This window comes from Chinchilla lanigera, unplaced genomic scaffold (assembly GCF_000276665.1).
Source record: "Chinchilla lanigera isolate Chin_1 unplaced genomic scaffold, ChiLan1.0 scaffold00006, whole genome shotgun sequence".
Lineage (NCBI taxonomy): Eukaryota > Metazoa > Chordata > Mammalia > Rodentia > Chinchillidae > Chinchilla > Chinchilla lanigera.
In genome coordinates, this window is record NW_004955407.1 from 21,730,331 (window position 1) to 21,757,126 (window position 26,796).

A 26,796-nucleotide genomic window follows, 5' to 3' on the forward strand; every position below is an offset into this window, starting at 1 on the left:
CCGGCACCCGAGCGGGCGGGCTCGACGGGCGGCCGTGCAGCGGAAGGGTCTCTCCGGGCTGGACTAATAACTTTGGGACTGTCCGCCGGTGTCACGTCTGAACATGAGCCTCCTCCTCTCCTTCTACCTGCTCGGGTTGCTTGTCAGTCGCGGGCAAGGTAGGAGTGCGGTGCTTTATTGCATTTACTTCCCCGTCCACCCGACCCAGAGAGGCAAAGAGGGAGGCACAGGAGGAAAAAATTAAGAAAAAAAAAAAAAAAAGAACTAAAGTTACGGTGACTGTTGTGATCCTTATTATTTTTTAGCTCGGTCTTTTGGCTGTCCCTAAAATTGTCTGTGTTTTCTGGAGACCCTTCAATGAGAGAAGAGAAAATGCAGATTTGCAGATGGGCATCAGTGAGCCGCAGATCCAGGCAAACTGCTTTTTCTTTCTTTCTTCTTCTTTTTTTCTTGGGATTTTAGCTTTCTTTGAATTTCATTTTCAAAAAATTGAATGAGTCTGTCGGTGTGTATCGATTCTTAAATATCAGAGGTGGTGGGAGGAAAGGGTCTGATGATGTTTTACAGAAGCAGCAAAAACTGTAAGCATTAAACTCGTCTGTGAAATATTCCCGTTGTGTGCAAGCAATTCAGTTCTTAGAGACTCTTTTTTTTTTTTTTTTTCCTCTTTCCCGAGACCAATTCTTGGCTATGAAGTGAACGATGATGGCTTATTTATGTTGGAAACTAAGAAGGGCCGTAGAGGTGGTGTGTAAGAAAGCCGACGGATAAAACTGGAGATGTGTTGCAGTCATTCATTTCAGACCCCCAGCTCCTCGTTAATATAGAAAGCAGAACTATTTTATAACGTGAGATTGCAATGACTCTTGCAAGGGATTTTAGGGTTATGGACAACTGGTAGGAGCTTTTATATCTGGAGGGGGAAAAAAACCAAGAATAGCCTTGTAGAATAACCGGAGGGAGAATTTGTGGAGCTACCTCTGTTGATCTGGGCAAAGATAGATCTGAATTTCTCTTGCTTGTATGGATAGCACACATTTACCTGAAATATTTTTACGATAGGTGGAAGCATTTTCAACTGTCCTCACAAGTTTGGACATATAATTGGGGAAACAAAATACTAAAAGATGCATTGGTGGAAGTCTTTAAAGGAGGCGATTGCAGTGATGCTGTGATGTGTAATAATTGCAGAAAATGTTGTATTATTAGCGTACCGTGAATTTTTAAATAAAATAATAAATTGCAAGATAAGTTAAAATATCTTCACTACATCGATGCTAAGCATTTCTAGCTTCCTCTGTGTTGTTGCTTTTGTCCAGCAGGGGGTGGTAGAACTCCATTTTAAGCCCAGAAATGGTGGTTTCTGCTCTTACAGTCCTTCTATCATTCTTCAGCAGGGCTTGACATTTTGGATGTGAAACCTTCCTTTCTCTGCCCTTCTCCTCCCCAAAGCTATAGTATTAGTGGCTGATGAAACACGATTGGATGCAGATTTTATGTTCAGAAATAAATGCAAATCCTGGCTATTGCTATGGTTTGTAAAGTGTCTTACTAAGATGCTGTTCATTTTCCCATAATGGCACAGAGTGTATAACATTAGTCTTGGGGAAATTGCAGATATGGTCATCTGGAGCTAGCATTAGACTATTCTGTTAATTCAGACACTCTTACGTCAAAGATGAGTATACACTTATTCCCCAGAGGTACGCTGTTTTAATTTTTGTCGACCTGCTAATCGTATTTAAGTATTCTTTTGTAAAATGGAAAGGTATTTCACAATACTGAGAAGCAGTCCTTGAAAATTGCTGTTAAAATACAACTGTAATTAAATGTGTAAGTGGTGTGGAGAAATATAAATCATAAGAAGCAAGTTTATGCAGACTTATGATTACATTATGAGTTGTTTGCAGAAGAAAAATGTCTCATTCATGGAGTCTGGGCATTTATCATTGCAGACAGTAAGTGTGTTGGAATTTAGAGATAGAAGGATCATCTAGGAATGTTTAAATTCTAGGCTTAAACGGTACACAAGAGCATGAATAATTTTGTTGTGCATATGTTACATATTTGAAATTGTGGTTCAGCTAATTTCTTGTCAGAATATGAAGTGGTTATAAAAGAGGACCCTGAAACGGAAGCGTGCCTCCAGGGGAGCCCATTTCCCTCTAATGAGACAGGGTAGGAAGAGAGCATCGTTGTAAAGATCTCTCTATCTAGTGCAGTTTTACAATGCGTGGCTCTCATAGAGGCATAGATGCGTATTAGAAGGACCCAGCTTTTGTGAGAACAAACATGTAGGACTTCCTTGCCATGTGCCTTAATGAAGTCAGAGATGCTTGGAAATAGAAATCCTCAGCTTGGAGTCTGATTCCTTTCTGCTGCTGTTTTGTTCTCTAATTAAGGATGCAGCAGCGAGTATCAGATACACCACTGGGAGCTGTCCCTTCTCCAAAGGGGAGGGGGAAAAGTGAACCTAGTGTAACTCGTAATTTTGTTTATTCTGTGGTAAATGGGACCACGAGAAGCCGGCATTCGGTGATCTCTGGGCTTGACTTAGAAACACTAAACCCCCGGCTTGCTGATTTATAGTTCCAACAATATACTTGTAGGGGATTTTATGAAGCACGATTGAAGCTATAGCTTGGGAAAGTGGTGAGCAGTTAGACTGGGGAAAGGCAACGATTATGTATTCTGTTTTAAGTAGTCAAAACGTTTTGAACCACAGCAGTTGAAAGGAAGAAAATGACAGAAGTGCAAAACTGACTTAAGTGGATGCCAATACCATAATTAGCTAACGAGGCCTAATAGTTCCACTCCCAACTTTCAACACTATGCTATTGTTCTACTGTAGTGAGAGCTTTTTAGTATAGCAGAAAGGCTCCTTTAAAAGCCACTGGTTTCTACTGCAAGCTCAGGAGCTAATGAAGTAAGGCTGGGATTTATCAAGTTTGATTCTGACTGTCCGTGGAAGGGATACTCTAGAACACTGTCACTTTCACGAATATTTTTGCCTTCTATTCAGAATTTGCTCACAGCCTCTGTCACCCTAAATTTCAATAACTCTGGTCTCAGGTGAACAATGTCTGTGCTGTCTGCAGTTCTGTAAATACAAATTCTCAAGCTGTAGTACGTAGGGGTTGCTTTCCTGAAACTTTTTAAATGTTTAAAATTATTTTCTTGTTCTTTTAAAAAAATCACCCAACAATGATACATCTCCCTCCCTTGCTGTTCACATATATGAAATAAAATCACGGGGGTGCTAAAAACTAACGTTAGCAATAGAGCTGTTTATCTCTCTTGCAATCAACTCTATACAGTTAGAATGTTTAAGCCAAAATCTGAGGATGGGGAAGAGGACTGTCAAGTGTATGGGTGAAACAAAGCATCTGTTTCTCCTTGCGCTCTGTGGGTGAGCACTTGTAAGTCATTGTTGGTTAGAGACATGGACCTTCTAAAAATAGAGCACAGGTGTGTGAGGGTCTATGCGTTTCAGGCCTATCGGAGAGATCTCTCCATACTCAGCTCCTTTCTAGTTTGCTCAGAGTTACCCCCTTCCTGACATCTTTTCTCTGTGTTACTGTCTTCTTTTTGCTGCTAGCTTTGCTGTGAGGTTTCTGTTGGATCAACTGCATAGCCATTTGCTCTTAGAGAAGATAGGTTATGTAAGGCAGTATCTTTACTTTCAATGAACAACCCAGGGGTTTCCCCAGCTGCTTTATGTCAAAGGAGCTAAGCAGAGGCTTTTGTCACTTTTCTTTCTTGTGCTCCATCAGCACACGCAAAAGAAGAGAAGTTGGTGGTTCCCAGTGTCAGATGAGTTTTTTCAATGACGCAGGGGGCTCATGTTCTCCCAGAGGTTACATCCTCTGAGACAAGCAATTAATGGAACAAATGAACCTTATTCTGTGTAAGAGAAATGGGAAACTTGATAACATTTTGTAAATACAGTGTTCTTTCCAGAACAGAGCTACTTGGTATTGGGGTCAGAAGGGAGCTGGGGGATGGAGACTAGTAACCCAGCTGAACAGTGTGGTTTGTTTTTGCCGGCTTCCTTGTGAGGGAGCAGCATGAAGAGAAAGAAGGAAGATCCACCCTCCGAGGCTCTGCAACTGGTGCTGCTGATGTCTCTGGCTTTTGACATTTGGGAAAACATTTTAACTTATCTGTTTTCAGGGTCATCTCTCATAGCACTGAACTTTTGAGACCAGGAAGAAAGGTGCTCGATAAGTGGTAGAGGGCATGGAATGGTTTTTGCTTGGTTTGGTTTAGTCTAAAATAAAATTAATACTTTGGGTTTTGGTGTATGCAAAATTAATGTAATAATTTTAATGTTCTTAGGAAGGGAATGTGTTTGTTTTTCAAGTTTTTTATTGACCTAAATTTTCAATTTCCCACACCTTTTATTCTCTCCCAATTATTTTGGGGATAGGCCTATTTAAGAGATTATAAATTAGTGTTAATTTTCCAAATTACATGATAGGAAAACACTGTTTAAAATACAACCGGTGCTTTTGTGGCTTTACTAACTGTAATATTACATTTCATGGGGCGAAGGAATGTTTAATTGTTCAGCCAATAAAAGTGCTTTACCATGGCACACTTGTAAATACTTTAATAACTCTTAATTATTTATAACTATGATAGTGGTACTGAAATCCCAAAGAGCAGCATATTTCTCAGCTTCACATGTTCATTTGTGCAACTAACGATTCGCCAAACATCGAAAGACATTTTAGAGAGCTCTGATGTAATGAAACAGATTTCCTTGGACTTAAATAACTCAGGGGAGTGCTGGAGAATTTTGGGAATGTTTATAGATGGAAGTTTGAAGAATTTTAGGTTAATTGATCAAAATCTTCTGGACCCTATTTTGTTTATTGGAAAAAAAGAAGAGGAGAGTGCATTTATTTTGGAGCAACATGACACTACACTGCTAAGATTCTCTTGACTCTGAAGAACAACTTAAACTCATAGAGCCACTATTTTCTCTTTTGAAAATTGGATATAAAATTATTCGGTGAGTTTTCTTTCAACCTCAGCCATGAGACAGAGTTGTGATAAAGGACATGTATAGGCATCTTGTAAAATGCCAACCCTGCTGGGCCAGATTTTGTTCATTAGTTTTAGTAATAAGAACAGAGGTGAATTTATTCATGCTTAAAAGTAACTCATTTATTCAACTTCCAAAAATCATCTAAATGCTCTCTAATTAGAAAAAAGAGGGGATAGAGTTTATTTATATACCTAGTGACCCTTACTCATTCATCATTTGCTTAATTATGTAGCTCATATTAAATGCCTGCTGGTCCCCGATGCCTCCTTAGGCAGTAGTACTAGAAGAACTGCATAGGAGATGAACAACTGTAGGGGGTGCCACTTACAGTCCCAATCGTAGCACACATTTATCTTCACAATTTGCCAGCAGATGGCAGGAAGGGGTTGCTCTTTTGTATTATGAATTCTCTCAAAGGGCTGGCATTAGCACCAAAAAACTTAGGATGGACACACAATTAGGATAAGTAACTTACTAAGGATGAAGTCAGAAAGTAGAATGGTTAGGAACTACAGCTTTGGCCTCCCAATTCTTAATCCACTTCTCTTAGTGCCTAACTTTTTGCACAGATTAAAAATAATGATCTACGATATTTTCAGGTCAAAGCAACTGATATTTACATTTTGTGTGATTTTGTCACTTAATTAACCAACATTGATCAAGGGCTTACCATGAGTTTAATGTCAGCACCTTGAAACGGTACAAAACACTTTTCCAGCGCTTCACAATTTATATCCATGGAGAACCCAACAGATGATTAGATTTGTTTTATGGGTGAAGTAGCTGATGTACAGAGAAATTATTTGACTTTATTAGTTACAGTTAGTAGCTTATTGAAATTAGTAGGCTTTTTGAATTCTATTTCATTGCCTATTTTTTAATGTATGCGATGAATTGTTTGAAAATTTGTGTGTGTGTGGAGGGGTGGTACATAGCACGACACCACGATCATAGCTGAGAAGGTGAGAAATATACATGTAAAAAGCCAAATCATCATCCATAAATCAGCAAACTATTGAGCAGTGAGGAGTTACAGTGTTGTAAAATGAAAACAAGACTTCATATAATTAATCAAAAATTAAATGGTCTAAGTGAAACCTGATAAGTTCAGCACTTAGAATGAAAATTCAGCCAAGCATGGTGGCACACGCCAGTAATACCAGCCCTCGGGAGGCTGAGGCAGGAGGATCGTAGTGAGTTCTAAACGGGCTGGGCTACAAAGTGAGCTCAAGGCCAGGCTGAACTGCATAGGGAGACCCTGCCTCAAAAAAAAAAAAAAAAAAAAAAAAAAATGCACTGAGTCCTTACAGTTGTACCAGTCCTCTAGTTATCTTATTGGCATTCTCCATTTACATATGATGGTGATGACACATAGAAGATGTTAATAACTGCTTACAGTTCCATAACCAGGACACAGGGATTTGAACTTTCAACATATTCAAGGCCCAGCCTCTGACCAGGGCATTCACTGCAGCAGGAAGAGCTTCAACATGGCAGCAGGATGTGGAAAAGTGCTGCAATGCAGAGAAAAAACATGGGTGAATAAATTACAGGGCGTGAAGCATTTAGAGGACAGAGTGAATCCAGCTTAATGACTCCAGTGTAAGAATCTATCAGACTCTTTGGGTTCGTAAAGCAGTTTCCATTAAACATCCTGGAAAGATGGGTTATGGCTTTGAGAGTGAAATGATTTGCGAAGGGAAGCCAGCAAGCCTTTGAGACCTCGCAGAGTTTGACTCTTGGGTCAATCTTTGGGGGCCAGTTTCTGGGTGGAAAAATAATGTAATTGAAGTTTGGTTTGCTTTTAGTTGTGCTGATCATATGTATTATGATCCAGAGGGAAATGAGAAAGGAGTGAGGAGATGTGACAAGTGTCCAAGGAAGAATGAAGGGCTCTTAGTAAAGGAATTCAGCTTACAGATTGGCCAACTGATGCCTGAAGTTTGAATCTTTTTTTTTCCAGAAGGAATGGCTATATTTTCATAGGAATAAGGAAGTAAATAGGAAAACGCAGCATTAAGGGGCATTTTAAAATGTATTTGTCATTTTAAAAATTGAATCTGATGAGGGAGCTGTAATCTCAGCATACTGTAAGCTGAGGCAGAAAGATTAAAAGTTCAAGTCTCAGCTGGACAATTGAGTGACTTAGAGAGACACTATTTCATAATAAAAACAAATAAGGGTGGAATGTACCTCAGTGTGAAGGCCCTGGGTTCAATTGCCAGGAGTTCAAAATTTACTACATAAATAAATACATATTATATCTTAGGTTTATCATACTCATGGGAGATCTAAGTATAAGTATCAATAATAAATTTTAAAATGCACTGTATTATTTTACTCTCATTTCTTCAGAGTTATTTCTCTACATTCATTTGTCAGTTGTCTTTATTTCATTCTTCCACCATTGTTTGTATTCATTATATAGCATTAAGCTTGGTATTTGGGGTAAAGCTTCAGAAGCATGTAGGTAAAATTTGCTTTTATTATATGTTTTTCATTTAAATCAGTGTCTTTATCATTTTCTTTTTTTTTTTTTTTCTCATTCCTGGGAGACTAGAACAAAACAGAAAGAGTAAATAAAATTTGAAAAACTAAACTAAAATTTAAATAACACAGAAAGATTTCTGGTACCAAACATACCTGGTTGAAAAATTTTCTATCAATGTCCAGGGAAAGAGGAAAGAACTAATATTGTTGAGGCCCACTGTAACCAGGAAGTTGAGCATTTTCACCATTATCTCATTTAATTCTGATTAAATCACATTTCATAGATGGCATTCCTAAATTTGAGAGTGATTTGGTTGCTCTTAAATATGGTATGTAGATTGACACTCAAAATTATAACCAAAGAGCATTAAACATATTTAAGATATATTTCAGTCTTTTTCCCACAGTGTGTATTTCTTTCATGTACTATTTCATATGTGTGATTAGTATAGAGAGGATGGTAGATCACAATGCAGAATCGTGTTGATCCGTACATAATTTTACAACTCATTAATCTTTACCTGGTCAAAAGTGAACTTCTTCAAAAGCCTTAGCAATGTGTGAAGACTTTAAGACAAATATGAAAAATCAACATAGATGCCTTGTTTAGTAGAAGAATTAGTTTCTTCAGTGGGCTTAAGAAAATCTGGACTTCCACTACAAGATGTATCCGGGAAGGTGGTGGTACATCTAATGAAGCAGAAAAGTCGTTTTCTTGTGTGAAATGAAGTTGGGTGTGTTTGTTTATTTTTGTTCTTTAAAATTTCACCACAGGGGCTGGGAATTTAGCTCAGCGGCAAAGCGCCTGCCTGGCAAGTGCAAGGTCGTGAGTTCGGTTCCTGGTACCGGAGAAAAAACAAAACAAAAAAAAAAAATTTCACCACAAATACTAGGAGAGTCTTAACTTTGAAAGTTCTAAAATTGTGATGTCATGATTTTTTAATTAAGATAAACAATATTTATTTTATTTATTTATTTTTTATTTAAAGAGATTTTTTAAAAAAAGAATAATAGCAAAATGCCAACAGCATAGATAAAAACAAAACAAAGCAAAAACAATAAGAATGATACAGGGTTTCAGAACAAATTGATAGGGATTAGCAGTGGTTGTTATATTACATATTTTTATCTTCATCAAAGTTGGTCAGATTACCAGATGTAAGAATGTAAGATTAATCAAACCATTAAAGAGAATAAAAAAAAAGTTATGAACAATACAGAGTTTCACCAAACAAGATGATAGGAATTCAACAATGGTTGTTACGTTGCTTATTGTTGTCTTCAAAGTAGTTGTCCAGATTACCAGATATAAGCATGCAAAATTGGTCCAAAGAAAGTAAAACCATAACTGTTCCGTTCAGTAAATCATTAGATGCTAGCAGTACAGTTATCCCAGTTATCTTTCTCTATACATGTGTATATTTATTTTTTACTCCCTTCTTTCTTTCCTTTCTCCTTTACCTCATCCCAGTTGTTTCCTCTTTTGATCAATTTCTTTCCCTTTCCCGGCATCTGTTGCACGTTTTGAGTTCCACTCACTCCTTCATCTTCTTGCAGTAGGGAGACAACACAACGTCTATACTTGTGGGTGCAATGTATTGCACTTATGAGTATGGTCTCTATTTGCATCCACCTACCTGTAAAAGCCTTGAGTTTATCTTTTTTTTATAGCTGAGTATGATTTTTGCTAGTGGTTGCTTAAAAATTTCTGCAGATTTTCAGTGTTCTGCTGCCTCCTCTTGTCTTTTGCCATAGGCCATGATTCTTTTTACAGCATACTTATGAAGACACTGTAGTTATTCAAGGATGCACTATATGCATGTAAAATAAGCCAATTTAATGTGGTTAGGATCTGCATTATAAATAGGTTCCCATTCCAGAATATTACCCTATTTATGCTTTATACCTCATGGTATAAGTTGGACTAGAACCTAATCAAATTTCCCCATAAGGTCAACATTGAACCTAACCACTCAATTTGGTTTGGTTCTCCTCCCACTTGGTTTGTGACCAGAATCATAGAAATAATAAAGTTTGTGAACTGAAGCACTACTGTAATTATTAATGAGAGGGTTTGTAGCCATTTTTCTACCATTATAATTTATCTGTCCCTAAGAATTTTTCTAGTACCTGTAATATTGAGCTTTCTGATTATTTCTATGTTCATTGTTCCATTTAGTCTATCTCTATTTTCCACCAATCACAGTTATTAAACATTAATGCATGAGCAGAGCAGGTGCATCTTTATTTGAGTGATCCTCACTTAGATCTGTTGCATTTGCCTTCTGTTGATTTGCAAAATCATGTTTTCTTGGCTTTAATGCACGTGAGTTGCACTTATATCATTGCTGGAATTCGCAGATTTGAACCTGGTTTGTACACAGCCTATGACTTTTATATTTTTCTTGTCTTTCATTGCCTGAATAATTTTTATTAGTTTTCTTTGCCACTCAGCCTATCTCGTCACTGAAAATATTCTTCATTTTTCTAACAAATATTGTATAAATTAATTTCTACTTAATCTAGTCATTGTTGGAGAGCCAAAGATGATAACTGTTGAATTCTGCATATGAAACTTATCGTATTCTGTTGTGACTTTCCATGTGAACTGAGTGCAAGAAAGTCTTTCCATCCCGGTGTCCAGTGATGCTGTGCATATTAGCGTGTTTATCCGTGCAGCATAGTGGGTACTTAGCAAATATATACAGAACCATTACTTAACGTTACCTGCAGAAATAAGCCAAAGGGGCAGATAACTTTAAATACATGTATTGTTCAATTTGGATAATGATTCAGTTAGTAATATATTATGCATTGATCTGGGTATTTGTTTCAAACATTTTGTTTATATATCACTGCCAGGTATGTGGCAGACTTTCAATAAATACATAGTTGTCTGTGATATAAAGTAGCAACAGTGATTATTTAATTTAGAGTGAATAGCACAGATGCCTTGCTTCATCCCAGTCTTATCTCTTTATAGAAAATTAATTAGCCTGAGAATAAAGCAAACAAGTCTTGCTATAAGATTTGTGTTTTGAAGCTATATCTAAGGTACAGGGAATGGTTATGGAGCTGGGGTTTCAGAAGTCTTAACATATAAAAATATAGAATAAGCAAGGAAGATAAAGCATGTTGACAGTAATGTAATTAACTAGATTAGATGTTGTCAATAGTAAATGTCTGATATGCCAATAAAGCAACTATTTAAAGTCCTTAAAATCAAGATAATCCCATGTGGTTAATTAAAAGTTGACTATTCCTTCAGTGTTTATTGGAAACCAGTTCTGAACTGCATGTATACAAAGGAAAGACATGCAAAAGAAGAGTTAGTTGTTTTATTTCATCTTTTATACATACCCTTGGATTTTCTCTCTCATAAATGAACTTCCCTTTCGGCTCAAATAGCCGCTTTTGTTGAAAATCTGTTTTTTTCTTTCATGGTTATTTTGGTGTTCTCTAGATCTGACTTCAGTGATGAAAAGCATTTAAGTTAATTGGGCAAAATACATTTTCAGATGGACCATAATATCTTTGTTACCTGTTTGTCTGCTTACCATTTATTCACTAATGTTACCATTATTATGTATGACACTTTTAACTTGAAATACAATATGCAATTAAAGATATTACTAGTATTTCTGATGTATCCATTTTCACATTCCTTTTCCCATCAAATTTCATAATTTATAATCACTTTAACTGGTTATTTGGATGAGTCATTTTATTTCAAAGCCCCCTCAATAGCCTCATGCTAATGCATTCTGCCTCCGTAGGGATCGCAGGTGGCCTGCAATTTAAAAACAATACTCGACATAGGTTATTAAGTGATATTATTCCATCGTCTGTGGTTTGTGAAAACTTTCAGGACCATATCCAAAATTGATATGAAATGTTCACCTTCAGTATTTTCCTGTTCCGAAAATAACATTTCCTAGTACAGAACTCTAAGCTATTATCCAGTATTGTAAGTTGCTAATGTATTTTCCCTTTCCAGTCCCTGTTTCATTTTTGTTATGATGAGACATTTTATCAATGATACCTTACTTCCCACACTGTATTAGTAAAAAGGACTGCTTTAAGAAAATACACCTTTCCTCTTGTGAGAAAAAGCCAAGGATTCTATTATTTTGTATTGTGGGAAAGCCGCCATTTTTATTAGTGAACTTTCCCTTCCGGCCCCCCACTCAGCTGTCTCTCAGCCTCATACCTTTCATCTCATTGAAAGTCTCTGTACCTGAGGAGACGCACATGGATGTAGATGTGCAATGGGAGGAGGTAAGCTTTCACAAGTCTGAAGTATTGTGGTGTTTATGACCAAAACTCATTAGACTCTCTAAAAAACAAATGTATGCAAGAAGCTAAGGTGGAATGATGAAGGAAAGTGAATGGTGAAGGTCTCTGATTTGTTTCCGGAAGAGGATGCATCAGCTTAGAGAGGATGGGGAGCTGGGTTGTTGTGCCAGATGGTTGACAAGTTTGGATAAAATCTGACACAGTTACCTGCAGAAAAGGGGAGCAGGAGATACCCAAGAATAGCTAGTGTGATTGCGGGTAACTTTGGTTCCTCAACGAACAGTGTCTATGTATGACTGGTGAATTCACTGAATAGAAGAAGAAATCCCATTAGTCACTCTGCAAAGTGTTTTTGTAGGAGTTGTTTCAGTGTTTGATGGAAGCACATACAGCTATGTGCTATACATTAGGGGCTACTACATTACAGGTGAAAGAATTGAATTTCAAAACTGATGTGTAGCATCTAATAAAAAAAGAAACTGCACAGTACTCATCCCACTGACTAAATCATTGTCCTTCAAAGTAGCAAGGGATTGTTGAACAGAGAAAGCAGCTGAGGCGCAGCTGTAGTTTCAGACTCTCACTATTCTCTCTAGTCATTCCCATCCCGGCATGATAAAGGTAAAATTTTGAAGAATTGCCTACATTTACCATGAAGAAAGTGATATTTTGATATGTGTATATATTGGGAAAGTATTTATCAGGCAAATTAACATTGTCATATTTACCTTTTTTTTTGTGCTGAGAACATGTAAGGCACAATCTCTTAGCAGTTTTTGAGTATACATAACTTTGGTCACCATACTGTGCAATAGATTGCCAGAGTTCATTCTGTCTACCTGAAACTGTGTGCCCTCTAACACTCGTTGTTCCTACCTCCAGCTCCTGTTAAATACTATTCCATAGGTCTATGATTTTTGTCCTTTTGGAGTCCTCAAATAAGTGAGCTCATAAAGTGTTTTATATCTGTACCTGGCTAATATTACTTAGCCTAGTGTCCTTTTAAATTTATTTACACTGCTCAAAATGACAGCATTTTTTTGACTGAATAGTATTTGTGTGTGTGTGTGTGTGTGTGTGTGTGTGTGTGTGTTTCTCACATTTTCTCTATCCGTTCATCCATGGATGCACATTAAACTGCTTCTATAGCTTGGCTGCTGTGGGTAGTGCTACAGTGAACATGACAGTAGATTTTTTTGACACATAGCTTTCATTTTCCTTGGACTTGTACACCAAATGGATAGATTCTGGCTAATATGAACCCAGAAATCACAAGCAACAAAAGAAAATAATACCAAGTAGAATTCCATAAAAAATCTTATTGACAGCAAAGAAAACAGTGCACCAAATGAAAGACAATCCAAAAATGAGAGGAAATTTTATAAACCATACCTCTGGTTAAGAGGTTTATATGTAAAATACATAAAGAATTTATATAATTTAAAACAAAAGGAATAATTCAATTAAGATGTAGGAAAAGAGGCTGAATAAATATTTTCCAAAAGAGGAAAGGAAAATTTCCCAAAGTACATGAAACAGTGATTAAGAGCATTAATCATCAGGGAAATATAAATTGAAAATAACTTGCAGGTTCACCTCACAGCAGTCTGACTGGTTTTTACCAAAAAGAAAAGATCATGGTGATGCAGCGGGAACAACTGGACACTCTTTGCGGGATGGGAAACAGTACAGCCATTATAGAAAATGATATAAAGGTTTTTCAGAAAACATTAAAAAAGTAAATCTATACCATCTAGTTATTTCTCTTGAATGGGCATTGCCAGGTTAGTGGTGGCCAATTAGTAAATGAGTAAATGTTTTATTGACATACAACTTTAATGAGCATGGAGAACCTGCACATTTAGAGATATTAGAGCAGTGCTCAGGGTGGCTGCTTAATTGTTTAGATTAGTATAATTCATTAAGGACTATATAACATTAATATTTAAATATAAGCTGTATCTTTAAGTGATTTCCCTTACTATGAAACACTATAATTATTAATAATTTAGTACGTCATCAGTTTGTGGTTGACTTGCAGAATACTTTCATAATGAAATTACATCAGTTTAGGGTGCCGTTAGAGGCAAGAAAGAGAACAATTCAAGAAGGCTTAAAAATAAAAAAATCTATTAGAGTATCTAAAAGGCCATCTGGAGGTGGATTTGGGTTTTATATTTCTGCTCATGATTTTGGCTGTTTTCCTTTACTTCGTGGAAGAAACTTGGCTTCAAAAATCTCCATGTATCACACTCTTGTGCAATAATATCTGTAGTTGGGAAAGAAATAAATATTTCTTTCACTGGCTTCCTTTGAAGGAAAAATTGCCATATGTTGTTCCTCAAATCCTACTGGCTGGAATTGCTTCCGATGAGCACTCCTAAACCACACATGGTTGAAGAGACTGGTGTTAGAGAGTTCCCCTTGAATAATCAATGATCTGTAGCTGATACGGAGATCTGCCCCCCTTCAAGCCGAGAACTGACCAATCAAATTTAGTGTCCCTCTACTAAGAAAAAAGAAAGAGGGAGATAAATGGGAGATAGTCAAGTATGTCAACCCTGGGCCTGGGAATGACAGAAAGGCCCTTCTGATAAAAAATATGTAAACAGTGTCAAAAGCCAACATTTATAAATTGTGCTAATTTTATATGCTTTACATATGTGATCTCATATAAACACTTTTATCAATTAATAATGAACTTATGCATTTTATTTTATTTAAATTTATTGATGCAATTCAGGTATTTAACAACCACATTCAGTATGTGGAACTTGCATTTGTACATGATATGTCCTGATTCCTATTTTTTTCCCATTCCCGTCTCCTTTCAAACTCCCTTCACCTCCCTGATCTCAAAGGTCTGTTTTCATTTTATTATTTTTTTCTGAGGGAAAGGAAGGAAGAACAAGAAAAAAATCATGTAAACTTCTGAACTTCATTTGGAAGTTGATTCTGTTTTACGGATGGTGAAATGAGATTTCCAGGAGAGTAAATGAATTGCCAAAGTCACAAAGGGGCTTAGAGGCAAGGTTGGATTTTAAACCCTGGTTGGTTGGAAAAAGAGCTGCCTTCTCTGTGCCAGGTATCTGCATGAGGGAGGACACCATCGACACAGTCCATGTTAGCTTCCTAAGTTGAAAAATGGAGAAGTAAGAGTGGGGTGTGTTGGTGTGTGCCTCCAATTCCAGCGTCAAGGAGGAGCACTTGAGTAGTCCAGGGGTTTGAGAACAATCTGCACCACTGAGCAAGACCCCACCTCACGAAGGAAGGAAGGAAGGAAGGAAAGAAGGGAGAAAGAAAAGTGAAGTAAGAATACTGATTTCTTTTGTGAACAAGCTATGATCTGGGCACTGATGTAATAAGTTTATATCCAATTTACACACAATTTTACATACTTAGCTGTTTGGAAGACTATGGTTTTTAGTGAGTACCTTGAAAGGAATAAACATATAGAACACTTATCTAAGAAGCATAATTATACTGAATGTACAGTTTCTAAATCCGTGATCTTGAACTACCCTGTCCTTTACTAAACTGCATTTTCAGTATCAAACCGTTCAGTGGTGAAGAGCTACTAAAGCTCTCTGCTTGGTATAGACACTGATTAATGAGTATACATGATCACACACAGCGTTCGCCCATTTCAGGGTTACAGTCTAAGTCAGTACTCATTTACAGTTTCAACTTCTACCTATGAAGAAGACCCTGTTTTCCCCATTTCTGACCCATCACTTTTTTATTCAATTCTTCCCCTTCCGATAATCAAATGAATTCATTTACTTAGCCTCTTAAATTAGAATATTATTCTCTTGTATGGTTTGGAAAATAAAGTAAAAGCAATTACATGTATTTCCATTAAATATGTTGGTTGCATAATATAAGCTTTTTTACTTCATTCCAAATCTGCTCCCCTAACTTTGCCATACAGTGTCTGTAGTCCTCAAGGGTAGGGCCAGGGATATAGCTCAGTGGCACAGAGTCTTCCTGGCAAGCACAGGGTCTTGAGTTCAATTCCCAGTACAAAAAAAGAAAAAAAAAAAAGTTGTGTAACAGTAGACACATAAGCTGTCAAATTTGAAGCAAGCCTGTATTCATATCCTAATTTGGTCTCTTTATTTCTGTGTAACCTCAGGCAAATTGCCTTATCACTCTGTCCTTTAATTTCCTTAGTTGACATTTTTAAAAAAAGTAATAAAAGTTGAAGATACTAAATAAACTCCAGCCTAATAACTTTATATATTTGTGTGTAGCTGTGTATAGAGATATATGTGTATATATAGGCATCTATATGTGTATACAAGTACATGCTTATCTACATATATAAGTATGCATCATAGCTTTGGAAAACCATTCTGTATTCAATGCTATATCAAAATAGTTGCTATATTTGTTTTGTTTCTTTTGTGGGTGCTGATATTCATGAATACCTTAAATGATATTCTTTGGCAATTTTTGCCTCTAAGAAGTTATATTCCACAATAAGACGTTAGGCTTATTATCTACACTTTTTGAAACTATAGACTACTTAGCTAGTGTTTAATTTTTCAAGACTAGAAAACAGTATCTTTTGTCTGTCTGTTAATGAAATAAACAACTGAACAACTTTCCTGCCTTACTTTTTAAGGTAAAAAGATAAAAAAACAAACCCCTCAGCACACAAGCATTTATAATTGATGATGTTCTCCATCAAAACATACTCAGTGAGTATAGATAAAATCAGCATTCGGCACATGAACACTTTGGTTCCAGCTCAGGCAGTGTGATTGAACTGCATGCACAAGCTTGAATTCTTCATTTTAATTTCCTTCATTTGTAACTGAAGAGATGGAAGGCAGCTAACTTTCTCATAGTGTTATGCCCTCTTTTACACTGCACTGAACAACTGAATTACAACATTTCATGTTAGAAAGCTGCAAAATAAATTGCTTAACATATTTGTAGGGGGCTGGGGATTTAGCTCAGCGGCACAGCACCTGCCTGGCAAGTGCAAGGTCATGAGTTCGATTACTGGTACTGGAAAAAAACTCCAAAAAACTAAAAAAAAAAGAAAAAAAAACCCCACATATTTGTAATATCACAATAAGGACTGAATCATAAAAGTATAGATACAAACTCTCTTGTATCTCAGTGATTGACTGTCATGTCCCTTTTGAGGATTATTAAGTAGATAATCTGCTTGTTTTTCATGACAGAGAACAAATTCATTTGTGTAAAGAGCCTTTGAGAGATATGTTGATTATGTTCTCAATATGAAACATTTCCGTATTTCCAGGTATTCAAGACAAATAAGTGTACTTATTTCGGCAAAGTGTTGGAATTAGATAACTGCTGTTAGCTTTATTATTGGCTTTTTTGAAGCTTCGTGGAAATAAAAATATTTGGAGAGCAGCTTTCTTGTTCTTTTAATAAGCACCATTGGAGGGTCCTGCTTTAAAACCTTTCCTTGACTCTCTCTCCCTCATTATAGTTTGGTGACAGCAGTCAAAATTGTTTCTGAGGTGTTCAGAATTCACGTCACGTGGCTGGCCATTGAAGCATTCTGGCTGAGTGGTTGGATGCTAAATGGAATCATGCCAGCACATGGCAGCTCCGGACGGAGGCCAACGGCTGCTTAGTGCTGCAGTGAAATATTTTCCCATGCACAAGTTTGTAGTTGTTTCCTGTGAAGAATTGTGATCCTGTAGCCTAAAGGATGTCTTCAGCAAAGAATTCAGTGACTGTGTTTTATTTCCAATTCTATTCCATGCTCAGTAAAGCCTAACCCTCTTTTCATGTCTGTGTATCTAAAAGTCTTTTCTTCTTCATTCCTTTTAGCTTCAAAGCAAGATTTTTGAAACTCGTAGCATCTTTTATTTATCTTTGTGGACGCGCAGACATCTCTTGCCTTCAAAATATAGTTGCAAGCTAGAGGCTGTAGGACGGCAGTCTGAAATCTGGCAGAATTGTATTCAAATCCAGCTTGCATAGTTTCTTCATATGAGGTCTTCAACAAATTGCTCATTTCTCTAACTTCTTTTTTACTTGGCAATATTCCTTAATATTCACATTTGTAAAATGGGGATAATACTGCTAGTCATATAGTAAGCATTCAATGAATGTTAACTTCTATTGTGAATATTACACTACTACCAAGTTATAATTACATACTTTTTGATATTTCATTTACCAAACTTCCCTGAAACACTTTCAAGGAGAATTTGGATCTGTGAAGCACAGTACCTTGTGAGATGTCAGGAGGTTTATTTTGAGGTAATTATTAGTTTGAGAAAAGCTATGTTATTACTTTCCCATTGGATAGATTTTCTTTTCCCATGCTGTACAGAGACTACATGACAGCATTTGGGTCCTTTATGGTAGCTAGCTCTTTCTCCCTCTGTGTGTTAGCTGTGTACTGTCACAGTACAAGGCTTTATAGCTGAGGCTGAATGGACATTATTTAATTACTCTGAGAAACTGAGAGCTGTCTAAATCCTCAGTCTTGTGCAAAGGTCAGTGTCTTTCTCCTGTCTTCTGCTCTTAGGGACCTGCCTTTTCCCTGCCTCCCTTAACTCAGTGTTGTCTGGATTCTATTGGAAGCTCATCATCCTTGTTTTATTTCCTTTAGTCCTTATTTCAGGTGTAGGTATTGGTTTCATCAGGACTTTGGCAGAGTCAGTATTACTGGCATTTTTTATGTTCTATTTTTACCAGAATGGTTAATATATAGTGGTTTCTACACACTGAATAAGGCTTTACTTAGGCCGCCTCTGACCCTAGTCATGGTCAAAAGCTTAGAAGTTGCTCTTCATGACCTGGGTAGTAGCACTCCCCTTATAGCCTGGGCTACTCAGTTTCCTGTTTTGAGTTTTAGTAATCCTCTTAACTGGCCCACTGACACTTTATTCTTCTCTAAACTTTGAACCTAATGAAGAATGTGAACATTTTAAAGATTTACCCACATTGCAGTAAAACCAGGAAAGAAGGGGAAGGAGGTGACTTACATGTTTGGTGGCCAACTAGACTTCTCTGTCTTTGTACCATCATGCTCATTCCATGCTTGTATTTAGAAAACAATGAAAAGCTCCAATTTTACCTTGAAGCTTTCAGTGGTGATTGTAATAAGGATTGTGATAAGTACGATAGGGTGGGCTGGCCAGTTGTTTTCTGAATCCTAGCAGGAATTGCAGTAGAAGAAAAGACAAGAGAGTATGCTAAGGAGCATTGGGCCGTCTGCGTTTTTCCTCCCAACTCCTGGCTGTCTTTTCCACCTCTTCCATTTTCCCTCCTCCTGCTCTGAGTCCTTTTAGATCCTCCTCCTTCTTCCTGTTCACCCTTTGTTCTTCTAGAATAAAAAAAAGGGTTTAAAGCAATGGTGAGGTGGATATGATCAAAATATTTAATATGCATTGAAAATCTCATAAAAATATGGAACTAATAGAGAATCTGAAACAAGGAAGATAATGAAAAGGATAAAAATATCACATGTGCCTGTAGGATTTGGCCAAAATTAAAACCATTAATGTGTATAACCAATATGCACTTATGAAAAAAATGTAAAAATAACTTTTCTTTGAGTCTTGGAATTTGACTTTAAAAGCTGAACATTAAAGGCTGTCCCTTCTACCATGGTCTGCTTAAAAGTCCTGTCAAAAAATCAAAGCTGATGATAAGTTTTTGCCTGTTGACATTTGAAATCCGCATCAAGCAATGGATGACTCAGTTCATTAGATGCAAATCTAGTGAGAACTGCAGCGTGTAAAAGACTCAGTGGGAAAGTATGTTAGAAAAAAATTTGAAAACAACAAGGGGAGAAGAAAATTGTGTAATATTATTACTTTTTTAAATTACCATTTTTATTTGTATTAGTACTTGTTTGCAGAATATGTTGATTAATTGCATTGTGGAGAGTTGGCCTATGTACACAGCACATCTTTATTATTCTCACTTTCCCTTACCCTTCTTTTCCCTTACTTTTCCCCCCTCTCCCTCCACCTCTTGCTCTTCTTCCCATTTAGAAAAGATCTATCTGTGTCCTATTATCTTTTAGTGTGCTCTTTAAATTACTTATATTTTGGGTTTCTCAGAAGAGGAACCATGCAATATATAAACTTGTATGTTTGATTTATTTCATTTGACATTATGGTCTCCAGATGCATCCATTTTCCCACACATGATAAAAATTTATCTTCCCATATACCAGAGTAGTACTCCATTGTGTTTAATACCACATTTTTCTTATCTTTTGATGAACATGTAAGCTGCTTCCAGTATTTAGCTATTATGAGTTGTGCTGGTATAAACATGAGGATGCGTGTATGATTAGTATATGACATCCTTAACTCTAGAAAGGATGCCTTAACTAGGAGGGGAATAGCTGCATCAAGTGCAATTTCTATCTTTAGATATTTGAGGAATTTCCATAGTGGTTGTACTAGTTTATGCTTCCACTAACAATGTGGAAGAAGTCTTTTATCCTCCACACCATTGCCTGCACTTATTACTGCTTGATTTGTTAGTGATAGCCTTTGTTTTTGGAGTTAGATAGGATCTCAATGTTATTTTAACTTGCATTTCTCTAATGGCCAGATATGTTGAACATTATTTGTGTATTTGTTGGCTGTTTGTACTTCTTCTGAGAATTGTTCTTTTCAGTTGCCTATTTTTTGATTGGGTCTTCTTTGGGGAATGTTCTCACTGTTTTGAGTTTTTTGTACGTTCTATGTGTTAGTCCTTTATCTGAGGAAAAGGTGGCAAAATTTTTTTCCATTCTGTAGGTTGTCTCTTTATCTTCATTCACTCTATTGATTGTTGCCTTTGCTGTGCAGAAACGTTTTAATGTGATGTACCCTCATGTTGATTCTTAATGTTATTTCTCTAGCAATTGGAATTCTGTTCCATTTTGATCTGCATGTCTGTTTTTGTGCTGGTACCATGCTGTTTTATCACTGTAGCTTTGTAACATAACTTGAAATCTGGGTTTTTAATGCTTCCTGCTTTGGTCTTGTTGCTCATGTTTGCTTTTGATATTCTAGGTCTCTTCTGCTTCCATAAAAATTTTAGGACTGGTTTTTGTAGTTCTGTGAGAAGTTTTTTAATTTTGGGGATTTCATTAAAAAAACTATTGTAACAGTTTTGGTAGTATGGACATTTTGACAATATATATTAATTCTATTTACCCAGGAATCCAGGAACAGAATCTTTAGATTTTCTGCTGGCCCTTTCAATCTAATTTTTCAGAGTATTGTAGTTTTCTTTATAGAGGTCTTCCATTTCCTTGGTTATGGTAATTTCTAAGTATTACATTTTTCTTGAAGCTATGGTGAGTGGAATTATTTTTCTAAGAAAAGCCAATACAAAATGGGTTTACAAAATCTTCAGGGAAGATTTAACACCAATAATTCCCAAGATCTTTTAATGAAATTGGCAGGAAAGGAATACTGCCAAACGCATTCTTGGAAGCCAGTATTGCCTTTATTCCAAAACTAGAGAAGGAATCACTGGAAAGAGAAAACCACAGGACAGTCTCTTTAATGAACATGGATACAAAATTCCTCAGCAGTATATTGGAAAACAAAGCACGACCAGTCCTGGGAAAGTTCATCCCTCATAACAAAGTCGCCTTTCTCCCAGGCACAGTTAAGTATGTACAAATTAATCATGTACTATATCACATAAATGGAAGCTAGGTCAAAGATGGCGTGATAACCTTAGTAGCTGCAGAAAAATCCTTTGGTGAAAATCCAACATCTATTCATGATAAAAAAACACTTGAAGAAAATATAAGAAGTATTTCTCCAAGTATACCTTGAAGATAGTATAGGAAGGTCTTATCTCAACCTGATAAAATATGACAAACTTGTTCCTAACATCAAACTGCATGGAGAAAACCTGAAAGCTTTTCTTTTAGATCAGAAACAAAATGAAGGTATCCACTATTACCATTGTCACTGCTCAATGTAGCACTTGAAACATTGTCAAAGCAATCAAGCAAGAGAAAGAAATGAAGGGACATAGACAGGAACACAAGTCAAACTCTCCTTAGTCACAGATCACATGATGTTTTGAATAGGAGACACCCAAAATCCCACCAGAAGACTCCTCATTCTAATAAGCATATGCAGAAAGGTAGCAGAATATAAAATCAGTGCATGAAAAATCCAGAATAACTCAAGAGGGATATTTACAGATAACTTTACAAGCTGGCATCATTGAATTCTCTCCAGTTACCTCTCAGTTTTTCCTGTATAACCAAGTGTAAGCCCTATATATTTGAAATTTTTCTTAATAGTGTATGTTTTTTCTTTTAGAAGCCACTAAAATATTAGATTAGTATTGACATGCAATATTATATAATCTTATGTTACTTAGATTAAAATAATCTTATCTTAAAATTTCACATTGTATGGTTATATACAAAGGTTTAATGTTTTGATACATACTATAGATGTTTAGTAAGTAGTTTTTGAAAAGCAAGTGAATCACAGCCCTGTATTGTTATTTATATTTAGAAAAAAGAAAAGTCTTGAAACTTGAAGAAAGGGAATTTGATTTGAATAAAATAGTAACATTCTTTAGTAGTCTTTCATATAAATTATAAAAAAGCAGAGAATTGTGGTAGTCAGAATACTATGTTATATCATGTCTAATCTACCTAGGATGGCTCTATCTTGGCTTGGCTCTAAATGTTGTATGAATCTATTTTAGTTACATAAAATATGGCATGGTTTTTCAAAGGAAACTACTTAGATAAACATTATTTTTGAATTATTTTATTGCTAATACTATTCTATTACCTAACTTTCAAACTATTTCTGATCACTCTGTAGGTACAGAATACATTGTAAAGTATATAACATTTCTTGAAACAAGAAACAACTGAAAATAAAGAATTTTAAATAAGATATTGTATTATTATAGGATATTAATTTCTGTACAAGTACCACACGCTAAGTGGTTGCACCACTGGAGCTCCAGGATATTAGTTTCTGAGTAATCAATTTTTAGCATTTTAACTTGATGTAAAATATTAAAACTATGGATTGTGTAATTTTGAAAACTATAGTATGTCAGAAATGAGTCTTAGGTACCTATCTAGTTGTCGTTAACCACAATCACAATAACAGAGGCGTAATCAAACAGTGAAAGAAGTCAACCAGTGTGGAACTCAGTGTAGAGATTCCTCAAAAAAGTAGGATTACAAGTCCCATTTGACTCAGCCATTCCCCTTTTGGGTATCTTCCCAAAAGAAATGAAAACATTGTACCACAGCGATATATATGCCTTCATATTTATAGAAGCACAATTTGTTACAGCTAAATCTTAGAAACAACCCAAATGTCCATCAGTGGAGGAGTGGGTAAAAAAAGATGTGGTAGTTAATACAATGGGGTACTAATCAGGTATAAAGAACGATAAACTTGAGGCTTTTATAGGTAAATAGATGCAACTAGAGACCATACTCATAAGTGAAATAAAACAGACCTACATGTGTAGACATCATATTGTATCCCTAGTGTAAGAACCTGAAAGAGTAAATAAGATCCAAAATGTACAATAGATGTGCTGAAAGGGAAAGAAACTGCTCAAAAAGGAAAGAACAACTGGGGTGGGGGAAAAGAGAAAAGACGGAAGGGGGAAAAAAGATATGTATATATCCACAAGGTGGCTAAGATAATCATACTACCAATGTTATTGAAAAGAACAGTCACTGCTTATTTGATCAATTTTGCATGCCTATACCTGGTAATCTGAGCAACTACTGTTAAGATAATAATCTGCAATATAAAACTACTGTTAATTTCATATCATGTTGTTTTGAAATTCTGTATCTTTTATTTTAAAGAGGAAAAACAATCATTTTTACATTTTTTTGTCTTTTTGTCTCTTTAAAAGAAAAAATAAAAATCTTTGATTTTACACATAATTTGCTACATCCTTAACTTATTTTTTAAATGATTTAAGATTTATAGTTTGCAAATGTGAAAGGATATATGTGGTGAAAATGTGAAAGACATATATTCAACGGGGTTCTTTAAAACCTGGATATAAAGATGGTTATAAGAAAGACAACTGCAAAAAAATCTAAGCTAGTCTGTTACCCCATTAAAAGTTGCATTGATCCTGGTGTGGTGGCACATGACTGTACTTCCAGCATATTGAAAGGCTGAGTCAGGAAGACTGCAAATTCAAGTCCAGTCTAAGCTACTGAGTGATTTAATAAGACTTGTCTCAAAATAAAAAAAATAAATAAAAGGGATGGGAAGGTTAGGAATGTAGGTAAATGTGAAGGCCTTAGCTTAAACCCCAGTACTGCAAAACAAACACAGAAAAAAACACTAAATTTAATTCTGCATTCTCCGGGAAACACATGTGCTATAGAGTTTTTGGTATCAGTTGGGAAACTACACTATTTATCTATAAAAATTTAAAAATAATTTGTTCTGTTATCCTTTAATTTGGTTAAGCAGTTTAATAGAAGGTCCTTTCCATACTGGTTTTAGAAAAGATTAAAATAGTTTATACTATCTCTTCATATAATTATTCTTTTTTTTTCTTCTGGTACCAGGAATTGAACTCACGACGTTGCGCTTGCCAGGCAGGTGCTGTGCCGCTGAGCTAAATCCCCAGCCCATATAATTATTCTTGGATAGAGTCTAGAGCATAACAGTGTATTTATTTATAATGCAGGTTACTATCAGACATATATATGTGTGCATGTGTACATATCCATATCTCTGTATCCATCTATCTGTGCCCTGAAGACATAAGCTTTTTTGTTGTTGTGTATGATTTGTATATTTTAGATATTTCAGTCATGCTAGTTTTTTTCAATTAATGCAAGGTTGAAACATAATGTAAATAATATTTTTTAAAAAAATCATGAATGTGTGTTTGAAGATGTTGATTTCTGCCTTATTCATTCCTATTTGTCAAACTCTTGCTTTCAATAGCTGTTGAGCTCTATGGGAAATATAAAAACATATGAAAACTGGATCATTTTCTCATGAGGTTTACCACCTAGCATCAGTAATAATACACTTATTCCTAAAGCAATAATTCAAAGAATAGGTGGTATTTCAATATAAGTAACAGAATTTGGTACCATCCTGTGAGTGATGTTTGATTACATGGATGTACACAAAGGGATAAGAATTCAATTGAAACAACACAGTGAAAATAAATCTCTGACAGAAAAAAATCCCAAAAAACTAACAAATTAACCAGTTTTTTTTTTCCTGTCACATACAATCAGTTCCTTTGAGTCACCACTATTGCTAGGGGCAGATGTCTAACTTTTTTAATCATGCTGTTCTTCCTCGGAGCAAAGAAGGATTTGTGTTTGCCTAAAAAATTTTAGAAAAGACAGAATAAATTGAAAATCTTATTTATAAAACAAGAGATTGTAAACTCAATATTTTTACTTTATGTCACAAATTTTGAAAATTACTTAAAGGATAAGTGGTTCGTTCAGTGCTTCACAACTAACAGTTAGCATTACTAGGTCCTCAGTCAATTTTCTGACTTGAAAAAATTTAAAGGAGTTCTTATTGTACCAGGGACCTAGAGACCAGACCTACAGTTGCTTGACGGGTAATTAAAAGCAGGGTAAAGCCTGACATCTTGCCTACATATTTTATCTTCCTTTATTACATTAAAACCTTAGGTCATATGCTTGCTCTGCTGTGCGTGAAGGCACGCTAATAACTTCAGAAGTGTCTGTCTAAAAATTAGTAGTGCAAGCTTAGTAGCCTTAAATTCATCTGGCTTATCTTGTACTCTTTAAGACTGAAGACACCCTGATAAAGAGAAACTAAAGTAACTTTCAAGGTATGCAGGGGCATCCAAGTGCCAGCTTTTACAGTGTTCCCTGCCAGACAGCCTGGAATGCCTAGACGTCCCCAGTTGTTTCCCTAACCTTTCAGTTCCTTCACATTCCAAGCAGAGCCCCTCACAGGCCACCTCATTATGAGGAGACACCCCTCCCCCCAGTCCAAAGCACTATTCTGTGATGGAGCCCAGACTGTGCCCTGAAGGGGAGCCAGCATCTCCTGATGGGAACTTCACTGTGCCCTCCAGTGAAGATGACTCTTTCAGAGTGCCATAGAGCCAGTCCTGAGCTACCGATCAACCAGGCCATGGCTGGACCAGGATTACATACCCTACCTGCTGTGCAAACACCTTGGTCGTGAAAGCCCCCAACACCTGCCTATGTCTTCTTTCCTCTAAAGCCCCAAAGCTTCACTCACCCCCCTCAGATACATTCTGAAGCTCTTTATCTGCTCATTTTACAAATTTTTAAAACTTTTTTGACTTTTTGAGACTGGGTTTTGCTATGCAGTTCAGGGTGGCCTTGAACTCACTTTGTACCCCTGGCTATTTTTGAACTTGCAGCAGTCCTCCTGCCTCAGCCTCCCAAGTGCTGAGCTCACAGGTGTGCTCCACCACTCCCAGTTCATTATCTGTTCTTCCTGGCATCACCAGGATGATTAAAGTTCCTTTTCTATGCCTGACCACTGGTCATCATGATTGGCTTCATGGGACTGGTTGCCAAGCCTGGCCTGTTAGGAATCCAAAGCCAGGGCTTTTGCCTTAATATCTTCGTAATCAGGGAAAAATGTATGTTAGTCCAAATTTTAAATCTTTTAATTGAATTATAGGCATTCTGTTTTATTATGTTATATATACTTCCCATTGCTAGATAAGGTGAGTTCATGTGTGAGTTTATTTACTGTAAAACATCTTTGGAAACCATTTGTTTCCCATTCCTTATGATAGGCACTAGGTATGAATTAGATTTGTCAAAATGAAGAAAGCATTGTCTTTAACACCAAGGCAATTTATTTTCTTTCAGAGAAGCCACTTAAGCAGAATGCTTCCATATAGTATTATAATTATAATCCATCTTTAATACATGCAAACAATTTGGAAAGGTGAAAGAATATCGATGCATTTTTTCCTCATGGTTTTCCACTAGT

The 26,796-nt window shown here is 36.2% G+C and overlaps 1 protein-coding gene across 2 annotated transcripts in view; it reads left to right on the top strand.

Annotated features, from left to right (window-relative positions):
• Ncam2 (neural cell adhesion molecule 2) overlaps nt 1-26,796 on the top strand; it is a 490,334-nt gene continuing 463,538 nt past the window's right edge. For both annotated transcript variants that reach the window (XM_005375584.2, XM_005375585.2), the window contains exon 1: nt 1-158. In XM_005375584.2, coding sequence (XP_005375641.1) covers nt 104-158 — 55 coding nt within the window. In that variant the 5' untranslated portion in view covers nt 1-103. The remainder of the gene's footprint in view (nt 159-26,796) is intronic.